Genomic DNA, 25,421 nt, shown 5'->3' with positions numbered 1-25,421 from the left:
ATGGATTAGGAAAGAGGGAAGCCTGTGAAAGTTATTGACCACAAGATCTTACTCAGATAAAAAGAATTTTGCAAGTTTTTTAAAGAACAATCAAACAGTTCTTCAAATGGTGAGGATTTTAATAGATGCTTTAGCAAATACAGTGATAAAGAACATAATCCTTCTATTTTAGGGCATAAATCTCAAAATGAAAATGCTAGAAAGAAGTCTGCCATACGTATCTGACATTTCATAAGTAGTTCATGGGGTTTCTTGTACTTCTTCAAGTACCCACATTCAATACTGTCAAACATGGGCCATTATAATGCACTAGTTATGGCAGTTCCTACTGTAATCCAAACTTTTAACTATATGGTACACCCTGTCCCCCAACATACCTATTAGCTATATTGATAATTATGTGAAATTTCAGTTGTCCAAATGTTTTCTGTCTCCCCTGACATTTAGATAATTAAGGTTATACTGTGGCTACTGATTTTTCCCTCTAATATTCTTATCTTTGAATTCCAAGAAGAAAAATCTGCTACACAAATTACACTGGAGAAATTAAAGCTGAAAATTATACACACTTTCTGAGCTTTTCATGACATAATATTTAAACTGCCCAAGGAAACATTAAAGTAATGACCTTTTATTATTATTATTATTATTATTATTGTTTTTCCTCCATTGGCAATAATGAAATGTTTTCTTTTTTTCTGATTTGTGACCTATATTCCTATGGAGAGAAGGGAGGGGAGGGGAGGGGAGGGGAGAGGAGAGGAGAGGAAAGGAGAGGAGAGGAGAGGAGAGGAGAGGAGAGGAGAGGAGAGGAGAGGAGAGGAGAGGAGAGGAGAGGAGAGGAGAGGAGACGAGAGGAGAGGAGAGGAGAGGAGAGGAGAGGAGAGGAGAGGAGAGGAGAGGAGAGGAAGAGAAAAGGAAAGCAGGCAGGCAGGAAGCAAATAAATTTTGGAAAGAAAGGTGCTTTTTTCTGTATATTTTATTATACATAACTTTACTGCTCAGTTGAGCCACAGAGTTGCATTGTTTGGAGCTGCAACTCCCTGGTTGCACCAGTTCCCTGGTGATTGCCCAGCAGATTAGCGTCTGCCAGAACGTCAGCCTTTCTTTATCTTTCTCTAATGATCGTCAGTAAAATTACCACCTCAGTTTCCTTGGTTGATGAAATGCTGTTAATATTTCTCTTCTTAGCTAAAAGTGAACAGAATCAGCACAAGGACCCTTGAATACTCCTCTATTACTCTTACAGTCAATCCCACATGTTACTGATTGTTTCAATGGGAGTGAGCAATACACAGTTCTTTGGATGAAGATCATCATATCTACTTGCAAAAGTCATGGAAAGTCAAGCTTTGAATTAATCAGTAAAGTATTCTAAGGGACTCTATTGAGAGACAGCACAGTTCTCATGCTCGGTGGTGATGGGAGTTATTCCAGTGCCAATATAACAAAAAGCAATGAAATTAGGCAAGAGAGAACTCGGGTTGATGCTGATTGTATGAGAGAAATTAAAATGCAGTGAAACTTCATTTTACTCAATCAAAATACACTCTATGCATTAAACAATATAACATGGCATTAAACTATATCACATGATTAATTAATTGTAAAAATAAAGCACATGAAAAGTAGATGGCACAAGCAGGGAAGAAGCAATATTTCAAGCACATAGGCTGCAAGTTGATAAGGTGTAGACTACATGCGTGAGATTCAGCTCCCCTAGCCAGAGACATCTCTCATATAGTAATCTCAATATGAGTTATTCACTCCTAATTCCCTTTATAATCAATGGACTGAAATGGGAACTCTAGCAGTCATCTGACCTATGCTAAGCATCTCCTTCAGGAAAAGATGAATCTTACACTAAAAAAAATTCACACTCACCCTATAAAATCATACATCTTGATATACAAGACCCCTCCCATATTGTCATCAATGTGCTTTTTCTGAGAAATGGATGAAAACCACGTTTATGTGTGCCATGATGGCCACAGACTCGGAAGGCTTAGTTTGTGAAACTCGGAAGACTCTAGGTGAGCTGTTATCTTCTCATGCATTACTCACCCTGTGCCTTTGAAAGTGCGCTACAGAGTGCATGTTCCTGCTCCCATAAAGTACCCCAAAACAGGTAAAAAGATTGCATGAGTGTGTTGACTGCTAGTGCTGAGATACTGTTTCTCAGCAGAACAGCAAGATCCTGTTTAGCTCAAAAAATCCTGTATCTTGGCATGCATAGTTTGGCATGCAGGGCAGGGATGTAATTAATCACAGTGGAGGGAAGGCAGATGTGAAGTTGTGAAGGAAAGAAATGTCAAAGAAACATGCTGGAGAGAAACTAGATAGGTTATTCCACTGAGACGTGACGTATGTGTGCTCTTTCTCTGGAGGTGGTGCAAGTGCAGTTCAGAAGAGCCTCCACGGAGCATGGCCTAAGTATACTTGATCCTGAGGTAGCTCCTAGACCTACATTTCTGTCTACAAAAAAAGAGTGAATACTGACCTTTTTCAAATTAATCAAAACCCGTTTGTTTTCTTGATGCTGTGTGAATACAAATTTTTGCCTAGTTCTGTTTGAATTTTGAAGTATTCTGTATGTTTTTCCACTGCACAGATTTGGCAGAAAAGCTTTGAAACAGTTGAATTGTGCAACACTGTGAAGCTTAACAACATCGGTCACGAGTGGTGTTCCCCAGAGCTCAGTGTTGGGGCCAGTCCTGTTCAATATCTTCATTGGTGATGTGGATGAGGGGATTGAGGGCACCCTCAGTACTTTTGCAGATGACACCAAGTTGGGTGGAAGTGTCGATCTGCTGGAGGGTAGGAAGGCCTTACAGAGGGACCTGGAGAGGCTGGATTGTTGGGCCAAGGCCAACCGTATCACATTCAACAAGGCCAAGTGCCGGGTCCTGCACTTGGGTGACAACAACCCCATGCAACGCTACAGGCTTGGGGAGGAGTGGCTGGTGAGCTGCCTGGCGGAAAAGGACCTGGGTGTGTTGGTTGACAGCTGCCTGAACACGAGCCAGCAGTGTGCTCAGGTGGCCAAGAGGGCCAATGGCATCCTGGCTTGCATCAGAGACAGTGTGGCCAGGAGGGCCAATGGCATCCTGGCTTGCATCAGAAACAGTGTGGCCAGCAGGACCAGGGAGGTGATAGTGCCCCTGTACTCAGCACTGATGAAGCCGCACCTCAAGTACTGTGTTCAGTTTTGGGCCCCTCACTACAAGAAGGACATTGAGGTGCTGGAGTGTGTCCAAAGAAGGGCAACGAAGCTGGTGAAGGGTCTAGAGCACAAGTCTTATGAGGAGCGGCTGAGGGAACTGGGGTTGTTTAGCGTGGAGAAGAGGAGGCTGAGGGGAGACCTTATTGCTCTCTACAACTACCTGAAAGGAGGTTGTAGTGAGGTGGGGGTTGGTCTCTTCTCCCAAGTAACAAGTGATAGGATGAGAGGAAACGGCCTCAAGCTGTGCCAGGGGAGGTTTAGGTTGGATATGAGGAAAAACTTCTTCACTGAAAGGGTAGTCAGGCACTGGAACAGGCTGCCCAGGGAAGTGGTTGAGTCTCCATCCCTGGAGGTATTTAAAAGAAGGGTAGACGTGGTGCTTGAGACATGGTTTAGCGGTGGACTTGGCAGTGCTAGGTTAACGGTTGGACTCGATGATCTTAAGGGTCTTTAACGATTCTATGATTCTCTGATCTGTCAGGTTAAAATACTTAGGTCTGGGGTTTTTTTGCTAGAAATTAATTCTGCATGTTTGATACAATCTTATTTATAGATTCCCAAAATCTCTGGGATACTATAAAAAACCCTCCTGTTTTTTAAAGGTTTTAAATGTTTTCAAGACTGGATTTGAGAATAAGACTGTCTTCAAATGGACCCAAGAATCTCCTTCAGTTTCCATCTTAGTGTTTGGTTCTCTTAGCTTCTGTCTCTCAACTTTTCAAAATTAGCTCCTAAGCAGTGAAACCTTGTGCCTAAGTTTCAAAGTAACTCTGCAATCGTTTTATGATGCTGCATTCTGCTTTTGGAAATAGTTCAGTGTATGGAAAACCCCTCCCATGTGAGCAGGAATGGATTCCAAGTGTCCACCTATGAAGTTCAGAAATCTGCTCATCTGGTAAAGATAATTTTTTAAAAGAAATGTCGTACTACAAATCCCACCTCCTATCCCGAGAGCCTAATTAAGAAGCAATTGCTCTTACCAGGCCTAAGGGCATTTTATTTTTAGTAAGTTTAATGATGCTACATGCTGGCAAGTTCAGGAGCATTTTGCAGGAAAAGCTGTTTTCGAACTCTTTCTATAGCACCTACTTAGCAGTCTTAAGCATAAATCTTTCAGTATCCAATATATGGAGGAACTCTTCTACACATTAATTCAGAGTGCTGTTTTCTTTGCTAAAGGAAAAGAGACAAATAGTACTTGCTGTGTGGACCTATTATCTAGTATTCTAAAAGGTTTTTTTTCACTAGTTAAAACAGAGACATGCTAGAAGACCTACAGTTTACATGATGTAAATATCAGATTTGCACACAACAGTTATGGAATACAGAAGTCATAGTGTATAAATGATTTCTCTCTTCTGTACGCAAGTATGAAATTGCAAAAATCACACCAAATATGTCTGATGAAAAGAAAATGTCCTAGCTGGCATTCTGCCTTATGTGAGGTAGTTGCAATGACAAAGTAAAGAACTGTTTAACAAAATAAGCAAATATTAAAATAATCATGCATAACTTAAGACACACATTTCAGTTTAATGTGACTGCCCTTCTCCAGATGTAAGAGTGGTCTTAATTTGCTATAGGTATCCCTGCTATTAAAACTACTACTGAACAACATCGTCTTCCTCAAGGTTACATAAGCTTTAATTTACCTGTCTTGAAATTCATGCATTAGTTAGTTTCTCTTAACTTACCTAAGTATCCCCCATATTAATTTAAATTGTTTATGAAATTAAAGTACAGTTATGAATGCTATTTGCATGAATGAAAACACTGCATCTTGGCATGCTCATGTATATGAAGGGCCAGCCATATGTTGTCACAGTTGTGCTATGTATCCTCTAGATCTGACACAATACTCGACTGTTTCAACGGAAATAGCCTAGGCTGGTGGGAAGTGAAATCTATTTTCTCCATTCCTTCAGAGGGACTAAAATCTAGAAGGTGGAAAAACTTGACACAAGAAAATAAAGGATTTAAGTATTAATGGTGGGTTTTACAAAACAGCATCAGGGAGACCTGTATGCTGCAACAGGACATGCTCTTATCCATCATTCCTGTCCAACAGCTATATCTGGGCTTGATCGTCAATATGGAGCAGGGAGCCCCAAAGGAGGATACTCTTCTGCGTTCTGTCCAAATAAAAAGTCAGGATATGGCCAGGGTTCACACACAAACTGAGGAGGTGGGAAGCACTTCCAGGAACTGCAAGTTGGACATAGGCCCTAATAGGCCATAGGCCCAAGCAGCTCGAGAGAAACGGAGTGGGACACTTATAAACAAACATGTGTTTTTCAGTGGAAGGAGAGAGACAAAAGAGAAAAAGAGAAGGAAATATATGCAAGCATTGTATTCCTGAAAAAGAAGTTATATACAGAAACAGAAGTCCTAGACTCTTTAGAGGATTCTTGCATGATGAATTGCCTAAAGCAAGAGAACATGCACAGATGTTTTAATGCTTTGTGCAGGTCTGTATGTTTATAAAATAAAGAATAACTCTTCTGGAGCCTGCATGTCTGCTTCATTTGCAAATCTCCCTAAAGACCAAAAGTGTAAATCCTCCACAAGGCTGCAGAAAAATACATGCTTAAAGTAATGGGATGTCTTAAAATATATGAGAGCTCTAGGGTGGTGATACACCAGATCTTCAGGGAAAATCCAAGGAATCTTTTGTGGTTTTGGTTTTTTTTAACTGAACTCAAGAACACTTCTGAGTTCCCAAAAAAGACAGGTGCCCTAGCTTTGCCCTGACTTCATACTGGAGTGAGACACACCTGTGTGTCAGCAAGTAAGTCCACGCACAGCCAGAGAGTTCAAGGAGAGAGTCAGTGCTATAGCCTGCTCAGAGGAAGAAAAGGAAGAAGGTTCAGGAGCCCTCTGGGGTGGGACGTGAACAGAGCAGTGGGCTGAAGGGCAGCTCTAGCAGGCTGGGTGGCACCACAGAGAGAGCGAGCTCCTGGGCAACGGAAATTGTCTTCTATTACCCATTTTCTTCTATTACACATTCAAAACCCACTGACTTTAAACTAACAGGAAGAAGCAACACCTAGTACACCAATAATCCCCAAAACTGCACCTATTCATCTTAAAAAAGGTACGTTATGGTATTTTATGCATATTACATAAGAGTATATATCATATAAGAGTATCAGTATTGTTTGCATATTTTGATTGCATTTCATAATAATCTTCATTCTGCAGATGCCTAAGCTGAAGCTAAAAGAATTTGAAACCTCCTCAAAACAGTCATGTAGTTGCACTGAACTTAAAAGATTAAAATGGCAGAAGTGATGGAAAGAAGAGAAAAATAGTGGCCATAGATTTTACATGAAAACTTGGAGGCTATGGTTTTTAACTTATGAAATATAAAGCCTGGAAAACCTCAGAATAGTTTGAAGCTTATGACTCCTGTTATTGCAGTATTCTTTAGTTATTATAGCACTGATAGTAAGCTTAAGAACATATATATGAATATGTACAAATATAGGTTCTCAAGGAGGGATAGTCATGGCACTGAGAAAGTACTGGTATTTTCTGTAAAATCAATACTGATTTCTGCAACTTAAACCACCAGTATAAAAATGTTAAGTGACATTTTTAGAAAATGTGAGTTTAAAATCAGGTTCCTAAAAGCATTATGTCACAACCTCAATATAAACAAAATTTTTCAGAACTGGTGAGCAGCAGTCTCGAATGATTGCAGAGCAGTCCAGACTTCCAACCCTTTTTTAGTCCCAGGTTTTTACAACAAGCAAAAATTAAGGCTGTAGCCAGAGTAAGGTGTATAAAATCAGAAAATTAAGATCTGACATACTAACTGTATCATTCAGAAAAAATGAAATATCATTCAGTGTAAAGTAAGTGAAATAATGTTGCCAGGAATAATAGCCAAAGAGAACCCCAAGGAAGCTGGTAAAGGACTTTGAGTCATGTGTGTGGCACCACTCGGAGAGAGTGTCAGTTTAGCCAAATAATGAAACCAAAGAGAAAGCAGAAATTCACATAACAAAGTTGTGAATTCTAACTATAAAATTAACCTGTGGAATTATATTGTCTTATTCAATAAATACTCAATAAACTTTCAATTAAAATTTTTACAACAAAGATGTATAGCAAAGACATTTTGGCAGCTGACAATATTCATTGTCAAAAACATTTAGGACTCTCTGCTTAGACATGGGAAGTGGAACTCAGCACTTCATAGAAAGCGAAGTTTAGTGTTAGGGGAAAAGCTGCAAATGTCTTCAGGGACACATGCTGCACTGTCCAGAGAAAGGAAAAAGAAACTAAAACCTACAAGAGCAGGCCTGGTTCTGCTCTATTTGGCTTGGTGTTATGCAGCCAGCATATATAGCCACCCAGCCAGTGCATGCATGGCCAAAAAACCACCCACAATCCATGCTGCCTTTACTCCATGCAGTAGTTTAAGGGCAAGGGAAGGAAATGGGATTGTTTCAGAAAGGAAACTGAGGGGGAAAGAGCTGAGACAGCAGGCCTACACAGCCAAAAGGACTCACCAAGAAAAAATATTTAAAATGTTCCTATGTCAGAGACATATTACTTGGAGGAAGAAACAGAAGCTGAAGGAATCTTAAGCAGGGAAGATTTCAGTCTGCAGGGTTAAGTTTTAAATGCCAGCAGCCATGGCTGCAGCATATCTAAATAGCTTATTTGATAAAGAGACGGTTTAGCTGGAGCATCATTTCCCAGCACTTGGCTCATAAACAACAGGAACATACAGAGAAAAACAGGTCAAAACAGACACAGTCAGGCCAACCAGTATATATTTTACCCAAAGCAACTGCTTTTACTGAGATCTCCCTCCCATTACTTCTGCTCCTGGAGTCCATGTTCCTACTTGCATGTCCACAGACACTAACTTATCAAGCATCTGCAGCTACATTGCTTTGATTTGCAATCCCTGCTCGACAGCATCTTTTTCTCCCGTTCCTCAATTCCAAGCCAAATATCATTAGTTCAGACAGTCAGCAGCACCAGTTTCCAAATGCATTGCCACGTCTCAGTTCTCTCAAATCTCCTTTCTGTGATGACCCCAAGAGTGTCCCTCTTGATCTTTTCATCAAGGCTATATGTAAGCAGATTCTTTCTAAAGTTTCACTCTCTAAAACACAGATTCTTCCAGATTGCTAAAATGGTCACCCAGGCTCGTATCACCATGCATCTCAGTTACTGCAGTGTTCTCCCTCAGCCTAGACAAATGTAATCTGTCATCTTTGGTATCCATTCAAAATGCTCCTGTGAAGTTCATTTTCTGAGCCCATCATCTGCCTGTGTCATTCTTACCTATGCGTCCATCCATTGGATATCCTTTCCCTACCTCATCAGTTATAGCTACTTTCATTTCAAAGAAATTTCAAAGTCTAATTCATCCCCCTTCAGCCCTCTCCAAGCATTTCTTATTCTGTATCCAACAGCTCATTATGCTTGCCCTCTATGTCTGACTTGTTAAATGCGAGGATCTTTGTTCTTTCTGTGCCATATTTCTCTGTAAACATCCCTGAATGAATAGTATGAGACAATTGAAAATATTACATTCATTGTCTGAGTCCAAGATTAGAAGCACCAAGGTTCTGAATTCAAAATTCTGTAACAGTAAAGCTGGGTGAATAATTTACAGCATGGAATTTATTTAATGAATTTTGCTTAATTTTCTGTTTACAAAACAGTGAATTTGGTATTCAGAAGTACTCACCAAATAATCTTTGCAAATTATCCTTGCCATGTTGCTTAAAAACAAGCAAATTTGAAAATTGATCTGTTTTGATGTATACATAGGTCCCATGATAAATTTCTGTAGCCTAGTTACAGGACTATATCTTAGAGGCAGGCTGTGGGTACAAATATTGGTGATTACCTATCTAAAATTCACTGCCTGACAATAACTTCTAAAATTACAGTTGTTGTGGTGGTGATCATTCCTAGCAATAAACTTAGCTTCCAGAATATCATCTGAAACAAATGAAAAAGATATAAACACATTTTTATTTTAAAGTGCAAATGCTTTTTCAAAAGAATTGTCATTTTATTTTAAGCCTGATTCTCCAAGGAAAAGAAAAAGGGTTCATTGCCTGAGTTTTGTCTTTCTGTAATGCTCAACTGAGTCATTTTCACCTAACCCCGCAGTAACTTCCTTACATTTCTGGTTAAAAAATAAATGAAAAAAAAATACTTGGGGGGAGAAAAAAAGGTACATACAGCTCCAAAATAGCCACAGTGCACACTGCCTTGCTCATTGACGGTCTGTGGAGGGAAGCAGGGGATATATAGGGAGGCTCAGGGGACAGGGGCAGTAGGGAGATGGAGGAAAACCCAGGATGAAAGGATCTGAGAAAGAACTTGCTGTATTAAGGCAGTAACAGTGGAGAAAGGGTGTTAAAGGTATAAAACATCCTTCCATAGAAAAATAGGCTTTGTTTACTCCTCTGGTCATAGAATTATATGGGGGTCTTAACTTTTTGGATTGTTTATTCATTTTCTGAATGCATAAATCTTATTTTGCCTATCTCAGGAGCCGTCATCTTATTTCACTGGTCAGGAGGGTACTTCCATACAGTAACATCTTTCTATCTAAGGAGCCACAAAGCTAGGTGAAAGGCAGAAAGCCATGGTCTAAATGATATAACATTCATGACCTATGTATAAATATTCCTTCTTAAGTGTTCTCACAGGACTCAGCCAACCTTCCTCCCAAACAGGTCATAGAGTTTTACATACTTTATTTCCTATTCCCATGCAACCATAGTTTTCAACAAAGAATGTCCTGAATGCCTCAAAACAGCTAACTAAAATTAATCATGTGGGAAAACACTAACTACACCCATGTACCAGATAAAGCATGTGAAACAGGGTCACTAGATATTACTCTTGACTGTGGGTCAGAAGTTCCTCAAGTCCCGTTCTCAGAGCTGGCTCAAGATCCAGTGCAGTAACATCAGATAAATATAAACCGAGATCAAACTTCCAATCTTTTCTGACTATATCACCGTAACAATTTTCAAATGAGGGTTGGTACCTTCCATTGCAGTCCTCTCCCAACGTGGCCTTTGGCTTCTGAGGATTAGCAATACAAACCCCTAGCCCAGGAGCACAAAACTTATTTACAGTGTGATCTTTTCCTTCTGTATACTGTCCTACCAACCTATATCTATACCGTGTTCAGTTCTATCTGTGGTATGTATTGTAACTTTTCAGCCACAATTATTATTTAGGTGGGTAATTAATATTTTTGGATGCCTTTTAAAGTGTATGAAAGGGTAAAAATTAAAGGGACAGCACTCTTGTGAAGACCTTTTCTCTACAGCCTATCAACAAATACTATTTGAAACAGGTTGAAAGCTGGTGATTTAGTTTGCAAGCCTCAGACAGAAAACAAAATCAATATATAATTTTACAACTACATTTTTTTCCTTTGGTGCATTCAGTTATAAAAAGAAATTTGCTCTGCTTTTCCTATCACAAAACTAAAGGTATTCCATATGCAAAACATATTCTCTGTAGATTTCACAGCATAATTACACAGATAGTATCTTAACTGCATTTATTAAGTTCTACCTCCCCTCTTTTTTCTCTCAAATACATACTGGACACGAAATCCACTGAAGAGAAGTGAAGATGATGAAGTCTCTAGCAGGACCACCACATGCGAAATCCCCTTTTCTGCAGAGCAGCAAAGGAGCATGGCACCCCAGTGCCATGTCCCACTCATTCAGTTTACTATGAATGGACATCTCCTGTCCTCTTCCTGTTTTTCCAGTACGTTGCTCTTTATGGAAAATTTGAATTCTTTCAGGGGAAAGATAAGCACCTAAACCCCAACATTCAAGTTTCAGCTGAAACAGAAAGTATTTGAGTGCTTTCCAGGACCTGCAGCTTGGGCTAGGATCATCACTGTGCACTTCATCACCCTCAGGACACTGTGGCCGACATGTCACCTAAAGGAAACCACACTATAATACAGGATGTGTACGTTCCTATAGGAAAATGGGAATATGAGGCATATATTCCTATGGGGAACCATGATGACAGCTCAGCATCAAAGTATTTGATTTTCAATGGGAATATTTCAGATTTATTTTTTTCACGCAAAATAAAAATATTGCCTTTCTGGTTTTATAGGGAAGGTCTGTAATTTAGGAAGATGGCTACTGGGATTTTTTTCTGTCTTAGTTTCAATTAGATTTTGCTAACTTAGGACTTGAGCTATTACCTTGTAGATGTCCAGGAATCCACACTGATGGTCAAATCGCGTGTAGAGTTCATTCAGCATGCTGATGACCTGCATGGGTGTGCACTGTGCACAGATGGCAGTGAAGCCAACAATGTCTGAGAACAGCATGGTGACATCATCAAACTTCCTGGCCTGAACCTGCTGCCCCTGCCACAACTGCTGAGCCACTTCTTCAGGGAAAATGGAAATAAGGAGATCTACTGTTTTCTTTTTCTCCTCTTCCAAGGCTTGGTGTGTGCATTCTAGTGTTGCCTTCAGTTTATCCATTCGTTTTTTCAAGCCATCCTGGGCCTTTGCTTGCTCCCCAACCAATATGACATCGCGAGTAGCATCATGGATAGGAATGTCTGAAAGATGGAGTCCTCGGCCCATCAGTTCATCCAGCTTGTCCACACAGGGGGAACCCAGAAACAAAATCGAATTTGATTCTGGCACATGAATCATTTGTCCTTTAATTTCCATCACCTGCAAAATAAAAATAGAGTTTAGAAAAGGAAAAATTAGCTGATAGATGTGGATTCCCATTCTACTTTCCCCATCTTCCCTCTTCAGCTAAAATGATAAACATAAACTGTAGCCTTTTATACAGAAGCCTCTTACACTCACCTATTCAAGCAATGAGACTCACATAGTCTATTCACCGAGGTGAGTCAGAAAATAGCCTATACTGACACAAAAGTATTCCCAAATCAGATGTTGGCTTCTATTTCAACGCAATTAAATAAGAAAGCAACCACGATAACATGTGTTTCTTAGAATTGTGTGTAAATAATGCCTCTAAATTTTGCTCCTGGAATGTACCTGGACTTAAAAGCAAATTCCAGAGTAGCTCCTTCTCTGTTACTTAGCTATAAATTATAAAAAGCACAAAATTAAAGGGAAATGACAACGATCTGAAAGCAGGTTAGTGAAATGGCGAAATACCTTCCGTTCTTTTTCAGCAAAACAGCTACTAAGTCAAATGTGGCCATGTTATAGAGGGATCAAATAAGAACAGATGTGAGAAAGAACTCCATAAAATAATTAATGGCATGGAAAAAGTGTACTAGTGCTCCTATTTCTTATTTGCCTTCTCATACATGCAGCAGAGTTGAAGGCTGATACTCCGTTAGAGTCTGCAGATTTCTTGGTGATATAGATTCATGTAATTTGTATTTGCAGAATAGAAGAAGGAACAGTAGGAAAGGAGTAGCAGGTGGTTCGTCACACTGGTTAATAGATTTTGCAGTTGCCTGTTAAATGGCTAGATGTTTCGAGTGCTGTCCAGTGGTTGATACCAATGAGGCCCTGGCTTGTTACCTCTTGCTCTATGATGGCAGTTGAGCACAAAACTACCTGACTGAAATGGACATTGAAAACCAACTTTAATGACATATTTGACATTTGGGGCTACATACATTCTGATTTTTATTAACTTACTCGGTCACACAAAAGTTACTGTCAAATACTTCAAAGGGATATTTCTCACCTGAATATAGGATTTAAAAAAAAAAAAAAAACAAAACCAAACAGAAAACTAAGATGAACATGTTTTGTTTAAGCAGAAAATAATTAAATCAGATAAACTGAATCTCTTTGTAAATACAGCCTGCCATAGCCTCTGCCATGAAAAACAATCATCATTAATGTTTTCATTTCAGGACTGCACAAAGACCAGGGCAATACTGTGCTAGGTAATCTAAAAAACCCACAGTCCCTACCCCAAGGATCTCATAGTCAAAACAGGCACAACACACAAACCTTGTGCATCTAAGCACAGTGTTAGGCACCATAATGTCTTAAATCTGTATTTTTCTATTCCACACAATCCACTGATATTAAAAGGTTTCCTCCAGTCACCCTTTCTTTCATCGTGTAGGCATTCCATCACTCTCACATGATTCATTTTATCATATAATCCTCCTTCCATCCATAATCCTTCCAAGCAAAATAGGAAAACCTCAATCAGAGAATCCAGAGGTGTCTGTAATACTGATGTGATTTAAGTGTCCAGAGGCCTGGAAGCTCCGGCTCAGCTGACAGCTACCCCCAGATGGTACTTTCCATGTTTGGGGGAGATGTTGGGAAGCTCCTGTTTCTATTAGGGATTTCTTACATCAGATAATATGCTGTCATTGAAGATCCTACAGTCAACATGGGGACTGAGCCTATCCTGTCCCCATGCCCCTCTGCCTCCATACCCTACCCTTCTAGTAACCCAACAGATGTAACTTCTGATGTCAGCCTGGGAACTCAGCAAATGAAAGTAAATGAAACTAATTAAAATTGTCAATTTTCCTAATTTATGTTCCTGCACACCTACTAATATTTACATTTCTAAGCCTTGTTCCCTCAGCTTCATTATGGGACAGCCATCTCTGTGAGAAAGCTAGTCAGGTACCTAGATGGGCAGATTTAATTCTCCAAGACTAATTGTACTTTTCAATTTTTAAAACGTATGGCTCCCTGCTCAAAACATAAGGGAAATAGGTACTTTCTTCACGCATGCAGCCTCACGCTTTCAAAGGGCACATATGAAATTGTTTTAACTCTGAAGTACAAATTGCCAAATAAGAAATACAGGGTATGGCATTTCTAAATTCTCTTCTTGTTTTGTTCCCCTTTGCCAGAGAGTTTTTCTGTTTTCTGTTCCTAGAACTTCACCGGTGTGCAAAATAAATGTATCTCATATCATCACTTCCCTCTTCCACCTCCAGATGAAAATAGGGTGTCAGCTCAGGCGGAGAGACTGTGACCACAGACCCTGGCTGAGCCAGCCTGGCCCGGGGCTGGGCTGCTCGCCAGCAAGGCAAGGCACCTGGCTTGGAGCCATGCTTCTTCTGTTAACCTGCCGTGAGACTAGAAGAAAATTAATGCATCCCTCTGTGCTCCTGCTTCGCCTTTGTCAATTTGAGGTGTTAAACTCTTTGATGTGATCTCTGTCCGTGTGAATGTATTGTGCCAACCTTCCCCGGGTGGATTCTTCTCAGGAAACACTGATCAAGTGAATAATGTAGTAAACAGGCACTCTGGAGTCCTCTCTCTGCTTCTGGGTAACCTCAGGCAAATTATCAACTCTGAGTGCTTATTTGGCCTTTCAGCACAGCAGGAATGACAATATTGACCACCCTATAACACACTTCAAGACTTATGTGTGAGAAGCAATAGAAGACACAGACAATCCTGTAAAATGCCTAAACTGATAATAACCTGTTTTGCCCAAGTGAGCTGAGCCCCTGCTTCAACAAGGTTGAGGGTTTCTAGAGCAATTTTAGAAACTTTTGCAAAGATATTCTCCCTACACAACTGCTCAATTGGCACTTCCTGAAAGTGCCAAAGGTTCAGTGTTATTTTGACTTTATCCTCTGAATATTATTATCATTTGCTCTGCTTAACAGGAATTGTTGATGTTTCCTATCAATCACTCCTTTCATGTTATACTAGTAATTCTGATGTCCTGCTCTCTCTTGATGACTGAGGGTTTTTTTAGAAAATAGCTTGCTAGTCTCTTCAAGTTGCCAAATCATGGAACTGGACAGCAGAAGCAAAGCTGCCTCGGCTTGCCTGCGGAGAAAGACTCAGGTCTTGTAAAGCACAACAGTAGACAAGAGCTAAGACTGCACCACTCTTAGTATTTGCAAAGCCCTTTCCTTTCCAAAGAAGTTTCTGAGATGATTCAGACTCTTTCTAGAGTACTTTGGTCTGCAACTGTGATCCAGCATAACCTCCATCTCTTTTCTTTGGACTCTCTTGCCTCTTATATCCTTCTCTGCATCTTAAAGTATAACTGAATGAAATGGGACATCAGATTTGCCTGAAGCTTGCCATAGAAAGTCACACTCCTGAGCATCTCCCCAGAGCTGGACTGTTTTACACCTAGACTGTAAGCCTACAGGCAATCAGGATTACATCATATATCTTTCTTGTAAGCAGGGAAAGAGTGAAACATTTCTGTCATCAGTTGTATTTCATTACTGCTACATTTCTTTGCTTTCCTGTCTCTTTAATTATATTCTCACTGAATAAAATGAGAATAATTCCACTGTTTTGAGAGGACATTCTCCTGATCTACAGTGGTGTAAGAGAACATTTTGAAACGAGCAATTACACATCATATTTTACAGGATTATGTTGCCATGAAATGATGATGCAGCCTAAGTAGCTCTAGGATGAAAACCAAAAAACCTATCGCTGAATTTTACTTTCACTGCAAACCCACCACAAAGAAAGGGTAGGAAACCTGCTTCTCAGGAACTCTTTCAGCCTCTCTCCCCAAAGACCCACCCAGGGAACACTGACAGACTCTAAAGCTGCTGTTTGAGAACATGAGAGAGCCTCCTGCTGTGCTGTACACCAACAGCTACTTCATTCGGTACACAATATCCAACGCTCTGCATGCTCTGGATGCATGCCACCCTAGGATTAAGTATGGATCAAAAGCTTATGAATCAAATGCCAACTCCACTGCCTAGTCTTTAAGGAAAAGCATGGGGAAAAGCCTTTGTTGTACTAATGGAAGACAATACTTCTCTGTGCAAAGATAGGCGTTTTGGAGTAGTGACTGAGAGAAGGTGTACACAACTTCTGGAAAAATATTAAGGAAAATATGAGACAGTATTTTTGAGAAAGAATTAGGGGTTTAAAATACAATTTTCTTCATCATTAGGCCAGGCCATGTATTCTGAAGCCTGTGCAATCCACAAATTTTAATGGAGCTGCCGCTTTGACTTTGATCAGTACATAATCCCTCCTGAACTGTGATTATAGCCTTCTTTTTTTAGGGTTTTTTATTGGGAGTAGGTTAGGAAATTTACAGTGCTAGGTCACACTTTTGTAAACAGTTACACATGCATGCCTGACTTCATACAATGAACAAATTCAATGAGAATAAACAAAGCTGCTTCTTTAACAGGCCCATAAATATTTAGAGGACTGGGAAGATTGGGGGAAAATCAGCTTATGACAAATCAACGTGGATACCATCATTATTTCAAGGTACAAAGAAAATAACCTAAACTCAGGACAAAAAAGCATCACTGCACACTGAGGATGAGAGTATAGGGTGACTTTTAGAAAGGTGAGACAGCTGCTAGCCTAAATTTTAAAACAGCTGGATTCATTTCTCTGAATGTCCTGTAGGATACATGGCAGTTTCTCAGCGACATTTACAGCAAGATATTCCAAAGTATTTGACCAGTTAGGGGCTATGGGGATTTTGTGAACATTGGACAAGGCAACAGGTCACTTCAAGAAAGAAATGTTATGACTCTGCTTGTCATGTTTCCAGATGACACATCTAGAAGACCTGCAAGTATGATGGAAGACACTGGAATTAAAAAAAATAATCTCTTGAATTGTAGAAATGGGCTAAAAACAGGATTCAAAACAAGGGCAATGAATATGTTTAGGCAGAAATAATCAAATATAAAAAATACAGGCAAGACAACAGTTCCTAAGAAGATGGCCCAGCATCTACAGAGGGGAACACATAAATGTAAGCCAACAAGTCATTAAGAAAGAAAATACTATACAGCACTATGTAAAGAAGAATATAGCTTTCAAAAGACAGGGAGTAATCCTTCTTCTCCAACCACCAGTGTTCAGGCCCCAGATGGATGAATCTGTTCCTGTTTGGTATAATAAAGAGGTGGATCAACTGGAGACAGTCTGGTGAAGAGCAATAAATGTGATGAAAGGTCTAGAAAAGATGACCTAGAAAAAAAAATTGAAAAGATTTTATAGTTTACCCCAAAGAAAAAAAATCTCAGCGTGGGGATATGAAACTCTTCAAATACACTAAGAGCTGATGCAAAGAACTCAGATTGTTCTACAAACCCAGTGGGAAAAGCTTTGCAGAAAAGGACCTGGAGTGCTGGTGGACACCAAGTTGAACATGAGCCAGCAATGTACTCTTGCGCCAAAGGCTAACAGTACTCTGGACTCCATTAGGCGGAGTGCGGCAGCAGGTCGAGGGAGGTGATCCTTCCCCTCTGCTCAGCACTGGTGAGGCCACACCTGAAGTGCTGTGTCCAGTTCTGGGCTCCTCAGTACGAGACGTGGACATGCTGGAGAGTATCCAGCCAAGGGCCACAAAGATGGTTAAGGGACTGGGGCATATCTCCTTTGAGGAAAGGCTGAGAGAGTTGGGACTGTTCAGCCTGGAGATGAGAAGGCTCAGGGGGGATCTTATCAATGAATGTAAACACCTGAAGTGAAGGTGCAAAGATGACAGAGCCAGGCTCTTTTCAGTGGTGCCCAGAGACAGGACAAGAGGCAATGGGCACAGGCTGAAACACAGGAGGTTCCCTCTGAACATCAGGAAACACTTTTTTACTGAGGGTGACCGAGCACTCTCACAGGTTGCCCAGGGAGGTTGTGGAGTCTCCATCCTTGGAGATATTCAAAAGCCATCTGGATGTGGTCCTGCGCAACTGGCTCTAGGTGGCTCTCCTTGAGCAGGCGGTTCAACCAGATGACCTCCAGAGGTCCTTTCCAACCTCAACTGTTCTGTGACTGTGAAACGAACAAGTAAAAGGCTCAAATTGGAAAAAATTAGTTCTATTTATAGTGACAGTGAGAATGGAAACATTAAGTGGTGAGGAGCTGGATTCTCCATTACTGGAGATCTGTGAGACCTGCTGAAGGTGATCAATCTTGCTGCATAGCAAAGGGATGAACCAGTGACTTAACAGAAATCCAGGTGGAAACAGGAAGGAGAGGTAGGAGGGTATAATTTTGTCTTCAAACAAAAACTACACAACTTATTTCTGGGATAATTAATGTAGTGCAAGTGTGGATAGTGTGGAACTCTTTACTTCATTCAGTTTACAACTAAACTAGTCACTCCTCTTTTTACAGGCAACAATTTAAATTGTTGGGTCAAATTAATCGTGTCCCATGTGTACAAATACCTACTTTTCTCTGTTGTAAAGGGAGCACAAGGTTTGGACATAGATGCCTACACTGGTCAGATGAGTCTACCCCCTATTAGAATAAACTTACTTCATAGCAGGAAAGATATTCTTGTGTATTTGAAGACACCTTAATACCATTATACAAGTAAAGTGAGGGAAGTACAAGTATAAATCCTCTACTGGTCTAACAAATTTTTATTTTAAATGCTCCAAATCTCAATTAAATTAGTTAAACAAAGACTCAATATGCCTGTAAAGTTAACTCTGCTCTGTGGTTGGCTGACCACCAACACAGGCAGAACACAACTCTGACCCTAAACAGAGAAAAAGGAACAGCCATTACAACGTCTCCAATACTCCAGCTCTGCTTGTAGAGTGGGGTAAGTCAGAGCTACAGCCAGCAGAACTGTGGGGAAAGATTCATGCAAATAAGAAAAATTCATATTCAAATGAAGGCCTAATTTGCTATCTTATCTGTAGCCACAAAAACAGCATCTAAATTCAATATAAGAATCATAATAAAACACCAGCTTCTACTACACCTATGTTTTATTGAAAAAGCTCAGAGAAATATATATCATCTCCACAGAAATGAAAAAATATTTTTTCAATCGATGCCTAATGCAATTGAATAAACTAGTCAGCGTTTGCTCAGCACAACTCAGGACATGCTCGAGCTTTTCTGAAAGTATAACTCTCAACATTTGCTTACAAGTTTGGATTTCCAGCTCAATGGATTGTCAAAAGAACATTATTCCACACAGCAGCAAAGTGACTGTTACAAATTTCTGGTTATTTATAGAAATCCCTGGGGTGTTACATAATGTGCAACAGTCTCCGGACAAAAGTGAGCAAATTTAACATTTTCTGTATGTCGTAGATACCTCGCAAACATAGAACGGCAGCATGAATATTGCAGGGAACCCACCTTTAGAAAATCCAAAACTTTGGTGGGAATACATTCATGTTCTAGAACATCATTAAAAAGAGCGAGTGATAATGACAGAACCATTAAAATCCTTCAGTTGTAAACTTGGACCTCCAAAGCGATTTCTTGTTATCAAAAGAATAAGAGTGCGGCAGGTTAGAACCAAACAAGTTAGGGTTAGATAGGACCTTCTCCACATGAAGCAAAGGTATGCATGGCAAATCAAAGCATGGAGCCATCTGTAAGTAAATGTGAAAGGGGAAGAGGTAAAGGAGATGGCTCTGTCCTTTGCACATTAGTCTGTCAAAGCAACTAGATAAACAAAAGGAAACGGTGGATTACATCTGAAAAGATCATGATGATTTACATTTTCTCCTTTCTTGCTTCAAGACATAGAAATGGCTTTTAAGATGGTACTCCAAACTGCTCCTTGGATAAGCCCAAGATTAGTCTAGCCCTGAGGCATAAAAATCATGGTAAAACGATTCCTTCGAAAGAACCCCTTTCTTCACAAGGTACCAAAGAGCCATAACTCAGTCCTACGTGTGCCTGAGTCAGTTCCCCTCATGGATGCTCCCAAGCAGAGGAGTGGGTGAACTCAACATGGCAGACAGGCAGAGCAGCCTGACAAGGGGCTGGTGCCTGGCTGCATGGCACGGAGGAACAAAAGACGGTTGCTAAAACAAGAGAAAAAAACCTACCACTGATTCCAAGATCATTTCAAAACGCCTTTTAAAGCCAAGATGCTGAGATTAGATTGGGTCTTTTTTCACTAATAAATACCTTCATATACTTTAAAGTGATCCGTCAGGGCCTCAAAGGCACCATCAGCCTGAGTGCCCCTGCCCAGTCCCCCGAGGCTCCCCTCACCCTGCCCACAGCCCAGGACCCCGTGCCAGCCCCTGGGGCTGTCAATCCCTGCCTCAGCGATGCTGCAGCAGGGCGGGTCTGCAGCTCTCACAGCCCTGCCCTGCCCAGCCATAGGCCCCGCTGAGCCAGGCCCACCCGCAGGCCCGAGGCCCAGCCCAGTCTTGGCCTGTGCCCATCCCCATCCCCAGGGAGGTGCCAACGCCGGGTGCTGGGGCTGCCCCCAGGCTGCCCTGCTCCTGCCTTGGGCCGTTGGGACAGGCCCTGGCTGCCAGGCCCTGCCCGTCCGCCCTGGGGACCCTCAGGCCCTGCCTGTCCACCCTGGGGACCCCCACAGCTCCCAGCACCCAGGGAGCCCTGGCCCCTGCTGCACCCTGACAGCATCCCAGAAAAGATTTTACCTAAAACGCTCGTCAGAGTTCAAGGAGTGTCTGGACGACGCTCTTAGTCATACGGTTTAGTTTTAGGTAGTCCTGCGAGGAGCAGGGAGTTGGACTCGATGATCCTTACAGGTCTCTTTCAACTCGAGATATGCCATGATTCTATGATTCTATGTTTTTCCTTTCACTGCAAAATCTATTTAATCCCTTAAGACTGCTTTTAGGATGCGCACACTCTGATTAGCATGGTAGAGTTTTAGACATCTATAATATGTCTCTCTGCTGCTTCATTAAAAGCCTGGATACCCTATGCAGATATACAGCTATCCACCTTACTCCAACAACACAAATTTACAGCATCAGGGTTAAAAAACATGTTTGTATTGGTCAGGAGCAGAGCAGTGAAAACAATTTTCTTAGAAACTCCCATTTGTTTAGGCTAAGATCTTTCTCTCCAATGCTCTGATTAGACTGCTTCTGGCAACTGGGTGGAGCTGGCCTGGCTTCTTCATGGACGGTGGGGTTTAGAAACTGTAGGATTTCTGCTCTCAGACCCGTACACAGTGCCTGAAGTTACAGACTGTAGGAGCCCCATGCAGCTTCTTTGAGAGATTTATATTCTTGACATAAAGTTTAAAATGGGCAGGAGGATTAACTGCCCTGAGAAGCTGCAGATTCTGGGGACATTCCAGTTTACAGAGTATTTCACCATTTTTTCCTTATAACTTTGAGTCAGCCAAGAGCCTTTTTAAAAAAATCCTGAAAACCAGAAGCCCTGCTGCTTGACAAGAACTGCGAGAACGGTGATAGCAATAAACATGCTCCAAACAGGAGGTCCCCAAGCCACACACTTGTATTAATTTTGCATTTCAACCAAAGCAAAATGCACTTTTTGTACTTAAGATCCCACCACAGTCTGATTACAATAAATTAATTAAAGTGTAAGGGAAACTTCCCATATTTAATATTCTCTCTGTGTTTATATAAGACAAATGGAAGAGTTTTACACTACATTTCCAATGAAAATATGTTAAACACTACTTATTTTAAGTCTTTCCTGGGAAAAATAAATTGACTATTTTTGTTGCATTTTTCTTTCTATTTTAAAAAAGGGATGGAGAATGAGAAAACAAGAATGTAGCACTTGAGAAAGTCATTAAAGCTCTCTGAAAAGTTGGTTCTTCAGTTCAAATGAACCTCCATTAGCCTGATAAGGCAATGAGGTGGAAGGTGACACAAATGCGCATTCAGTTTGCTAACTTCACAGAGGTAAAAATTATGCTTGTTACAATTAAGTTACCTGACATCATCATGACAAACTAATAGATATAGACCTAATACAATACTTTTCATGTCTTTTTCTGCACCTGCTTACTTTTTAAGAACATTCACATACATTATCTTTTATAATATCGTTTATAATAGTCATTCCTTGACTTCCAAATGTTTCTTCTCTGCGTGACTCTGACAATGTACTTAGTCAAAAGAAAATGTTGTAAATCTTGTAGCAAAGTTATGAGCCTCATATTTTGCTTTTGGTGGGGTGGGGGCAGAGGGAAGAAAGAATGTGTGAAAAAATGAAACTGTGGTTTCAGTTCTTGACTCCTGGAGTATGTGATGAGCCCATGGCTCCTGCCCCAAAAGCAGATCCGAGGGTCTGTGCCACAGCCCAGCCCCCAGCTGGATGCGTGTCCATGGGGGTAAGCTCAACACACATGATGGCGAGTCTCTGGCTTGCCACTGGCTTTAATGGTGCCCAGGCTGGTCCTTACCAGGTTAGCCTTTACATAGACAGCTCTGAACATGCTGAATTACAAGCAGAAAATTCCGCTTCTGAATAGAAGATAATGTACCATCATTAAGTATCTCTGTCCGCTCAACTACATCTTTGAAACCTTGTTTCTCTTTTTCTTTTTTGGAGATTATCTTAGAAAACAGCATAATGACCAGCACCCAGAGCAAGGTAATGCTCAGCACATTCCACTAGACCCAATTTTACAAAAAGTCAAAGCATCTGCAGGGAGATCTTTTTATGCTACAAGTCCAACATAAATTAATAAGAATAATTTAAGATTGTCTTTAAGTTACAACATTTTGTTGTTTTAAAACAAACATGTCATTTTATTTTCACCTTTTGTTTACATCAAAAACCCAGCATCAAAGATCTTTCAATTTGTTTTGAATTATTTAACAAAAATTTTAAGAACAGTTGAGTTATGCAACAACAGTAGTAGCTGATTGAAAGATGCTAAAGGATGGGCTCAATCCTTCCAACAGCTTAGAATTCATCCTGTTCCATACATTTAGACCTTCCCTTTTTTTTGGTGCTGCAGCTGCCATACAGCAGTGTGCAGTTATGCCAGGGGAAAAAAATTACTAGGGGCTGAAACTCCTCTGGAGACCCTACTCTGAACCGGGCCCTTTTTTGCTGTATGTTGTGCAAACACACCAAATCACATCTTTGCTTTTCTACTGAGCTTACACTGTAACATTCTTGACTTAATACTCAGGATAATGACACAAGTAAGATCACAAAGACTATCTATCTGGTTAAAAAGAAATGTTCATGTGATCAGAACTCTAATGATCTCATGCCTGTAAAGGCCTTTATAATTGACAAATATTATTTGTTAGTTTGTTAAAGACAGATATTTTTATTTATTTCTATCAATGTCAACCAAGCAAGATTATGGAGGGATGTGCCAGTATACTGAAGGCAGTGGAAAGGGTCCCATTTTCCAACGTATTGTTACTTTTTGGATTAGTTCCTACTGTATTCACTGCAAGATTTGTGCAGGTGCACAAATCAGTCCTGCACCTAATCCCTCCACTAGCAATATTCAGCTCCTAGCAAAAGCTCGTTTGAACATGATTCGTCCCAGATGCCTGAAACGACCTCCTAGCAGAAAGTACTCTCAGTCATTCTGTGATATTTCTTGCTAAATATTTTTCTTTCCCAGATCCAGATTAGGTTGTTTCTTTGTGGAAATTTTTTTTCTCAAAATGCAATGAAATGGTTAAATGAGAATATATGTTTATTCATGAGAACAGCAGGCAATGAGCAGTAGAAGCAGCCTTCCCCTTTGATCTGTGCAGAACAGATATATATAGCAACCACTAGGAGATGTGACATTTCATCACCAACCTAGGTATCTTAAAATTCCTGTGATCAAAAGATCTCTTAGCCCATGCACTAACTACCTTGCAGACATTCTTCTCCTTTAGGACTTATATGCTCCAACTCTTTCCCTATTTCATCTTAAGTATATAAATCTGCTCCAAACTCCTGCCAGCACCACACCAAGGAAACTGATTAGATGTGGAGTCCTCTGTTGGTATTTTTACTTTGTTTTTCTCTTTATTACCCCATATATCAAGTACTTTCACAGCTTTGATAGAAGACGCCATCATTAGAATTTGATATCAAGATTAATCAATTCTGATCTCTTGGTGCAGTATAAATTTTCAGAACACCAGGAGAAGAAATTTCTTCTTTTCCCAGTCCAATCATTCTTAAGTTAGATATAATTAGAAAGAGCCATTCTACCTCTCACTGATGTCATTGTAAATATATCCAGCTGGTTTTAGTGGGAACTGTACCAGGCTTTTAAAATTAAATATTCTATATTTTTCTTAAAAAGGTTGAATTTCTTTCAGTCTGTTCAACACAATACATTACAGCATTAGGAGACCTTTCATCCATAACTTTCTCTTAGCTACCATATTTGATATGCACCAGTAAAAGACAATCTTCATGTGGAGTCTCTTAGAGGCCATGTTAAAGATCTGAATTTGGGAAGAATGCATTGGCCTGGTTTAGTAGTCCCAGGTTAAGGGTGTGATTTTTAACAAATTCCACAATGTGTATGTTTTACAACCCATCAAGAAATGAAAAGCAAACAAAAACATCAAAATGCCTTTAACTTAATTTTAAATAGAACATATATAGAGTGTGAGAGGGAACAGCCAGGAGTAGTGAATATTGACATTTCTGTATGCGTTAAAATATCTGTTTAGCTTCCATTTTCTTTATTGCAATTAATTCATTTTTCCTTGAAATGATAACAAAGGAAATTAAAAGAATTAGGTGGAAGGTGGTATTTTAAAACCAAATCATGGTCTCTGTTGCCTTGATTATTCTAGCACAAACTGAAGAAAGCAGTTAAAGCAAGTTGCTTCAATGACCCAGGCTGACAAGAGAGAAATATGAAGTTGTCCCCAAGGTCTTAGCTGCTCAGCATTGCTGCCTCGGGGCGACCAAAGCCTGGAGGCAGGCTGGTGGGATGGGGCAAGTGTGAGTGTGGATGCAAATGGGAGGCCCAGCTGTTACAGCAAAGAAGGACAAGGGAAGTGTTCAGTCTAAAAATGTTGCAAACTGCTGCCTTATGAAGCTCCACATTCAGCTTGCTGGTTTCTGTCCTCGGATACCTCAGGGGAGGTTTGCACAACTGCTCAGTACTTGCTGCGGGTAGGCAGACCGCGAGCCAGCCCAGCCCCAGAAATCACAGGACTGCCCTAGCACAGTGCTCTGCCCTCAGCTGAAGCAGCCTGCTGAGAAGCAGAAAATATTTGTTTAGGCGCACCATGATGCTAACACAGCTACCGTGTTTTTGGATCAGGGCCAGCTTACCCATGACAGGCTGAGAGACTGAGCAGAGCTAATGAAAAGCCATCTGTACCTACATCGACAGGACCAGCTTCATCCAATTTATGCAAATACTGACCTGCAGCTAATTTGGAGCTGTGAATTCCCTAAAGGGCAAGGCATTTGATGACCAGCCCAATTTTCAGCATTTTGACCCTATGATTCTTTGAGTATTATAGCCTTTAAGCTTAAAATCCTGATTTCAAAAGTCAGTTTTAAGAATAAGATCTTCCCCCA

General features: G+C 40.5%; 1 protein-coding gene across 1 annotated transcript in view; it reads right to left on the bottom strand.

The window, feature by feature from the left end:
• GUCY1A2 (guanylate cyclase 1 soluble subunit alpha 2) overlaps positions 1 to 25,421 on the bottom strand; it is a 178,782-nt gene that overhangs the window by 76,623 nt on the left and 76,738 nt on the right. The window contains exon 5 of the mRNA XM_087756955.1: positions 11,451 to 11,936. Within this exon, the coding sequence (XP_087613081.1) occupies positions 11,451 to 11,936 (486 nt within the window). The remainder of the gene's footprint in view (positions 1 to 11,450; positions 11,937 to 25,421) is intronic.

The sequence above is a fragment of the Nipponia nippon genome, unplaced genomic scaffold, assembly GCF_047370975.1.
Source record: "Nipponia nippon isolate SJK-2023a ecotype South Korea unplaced genomic scaffold, ASM4737097v1 scaffold_2, whole genome shotgun sequence".
NCBI lineage: Eukaryota > Metazoa > Chordata > Aves > Pelecaniformes > Threskiornithidae > Nipponia > Nipponia nippon.
The sequence above is the reverse complement of the archived record's forward strand: the minus strand, read 5'-3'. Positions and strand labels throughout refer to the sequence as shown.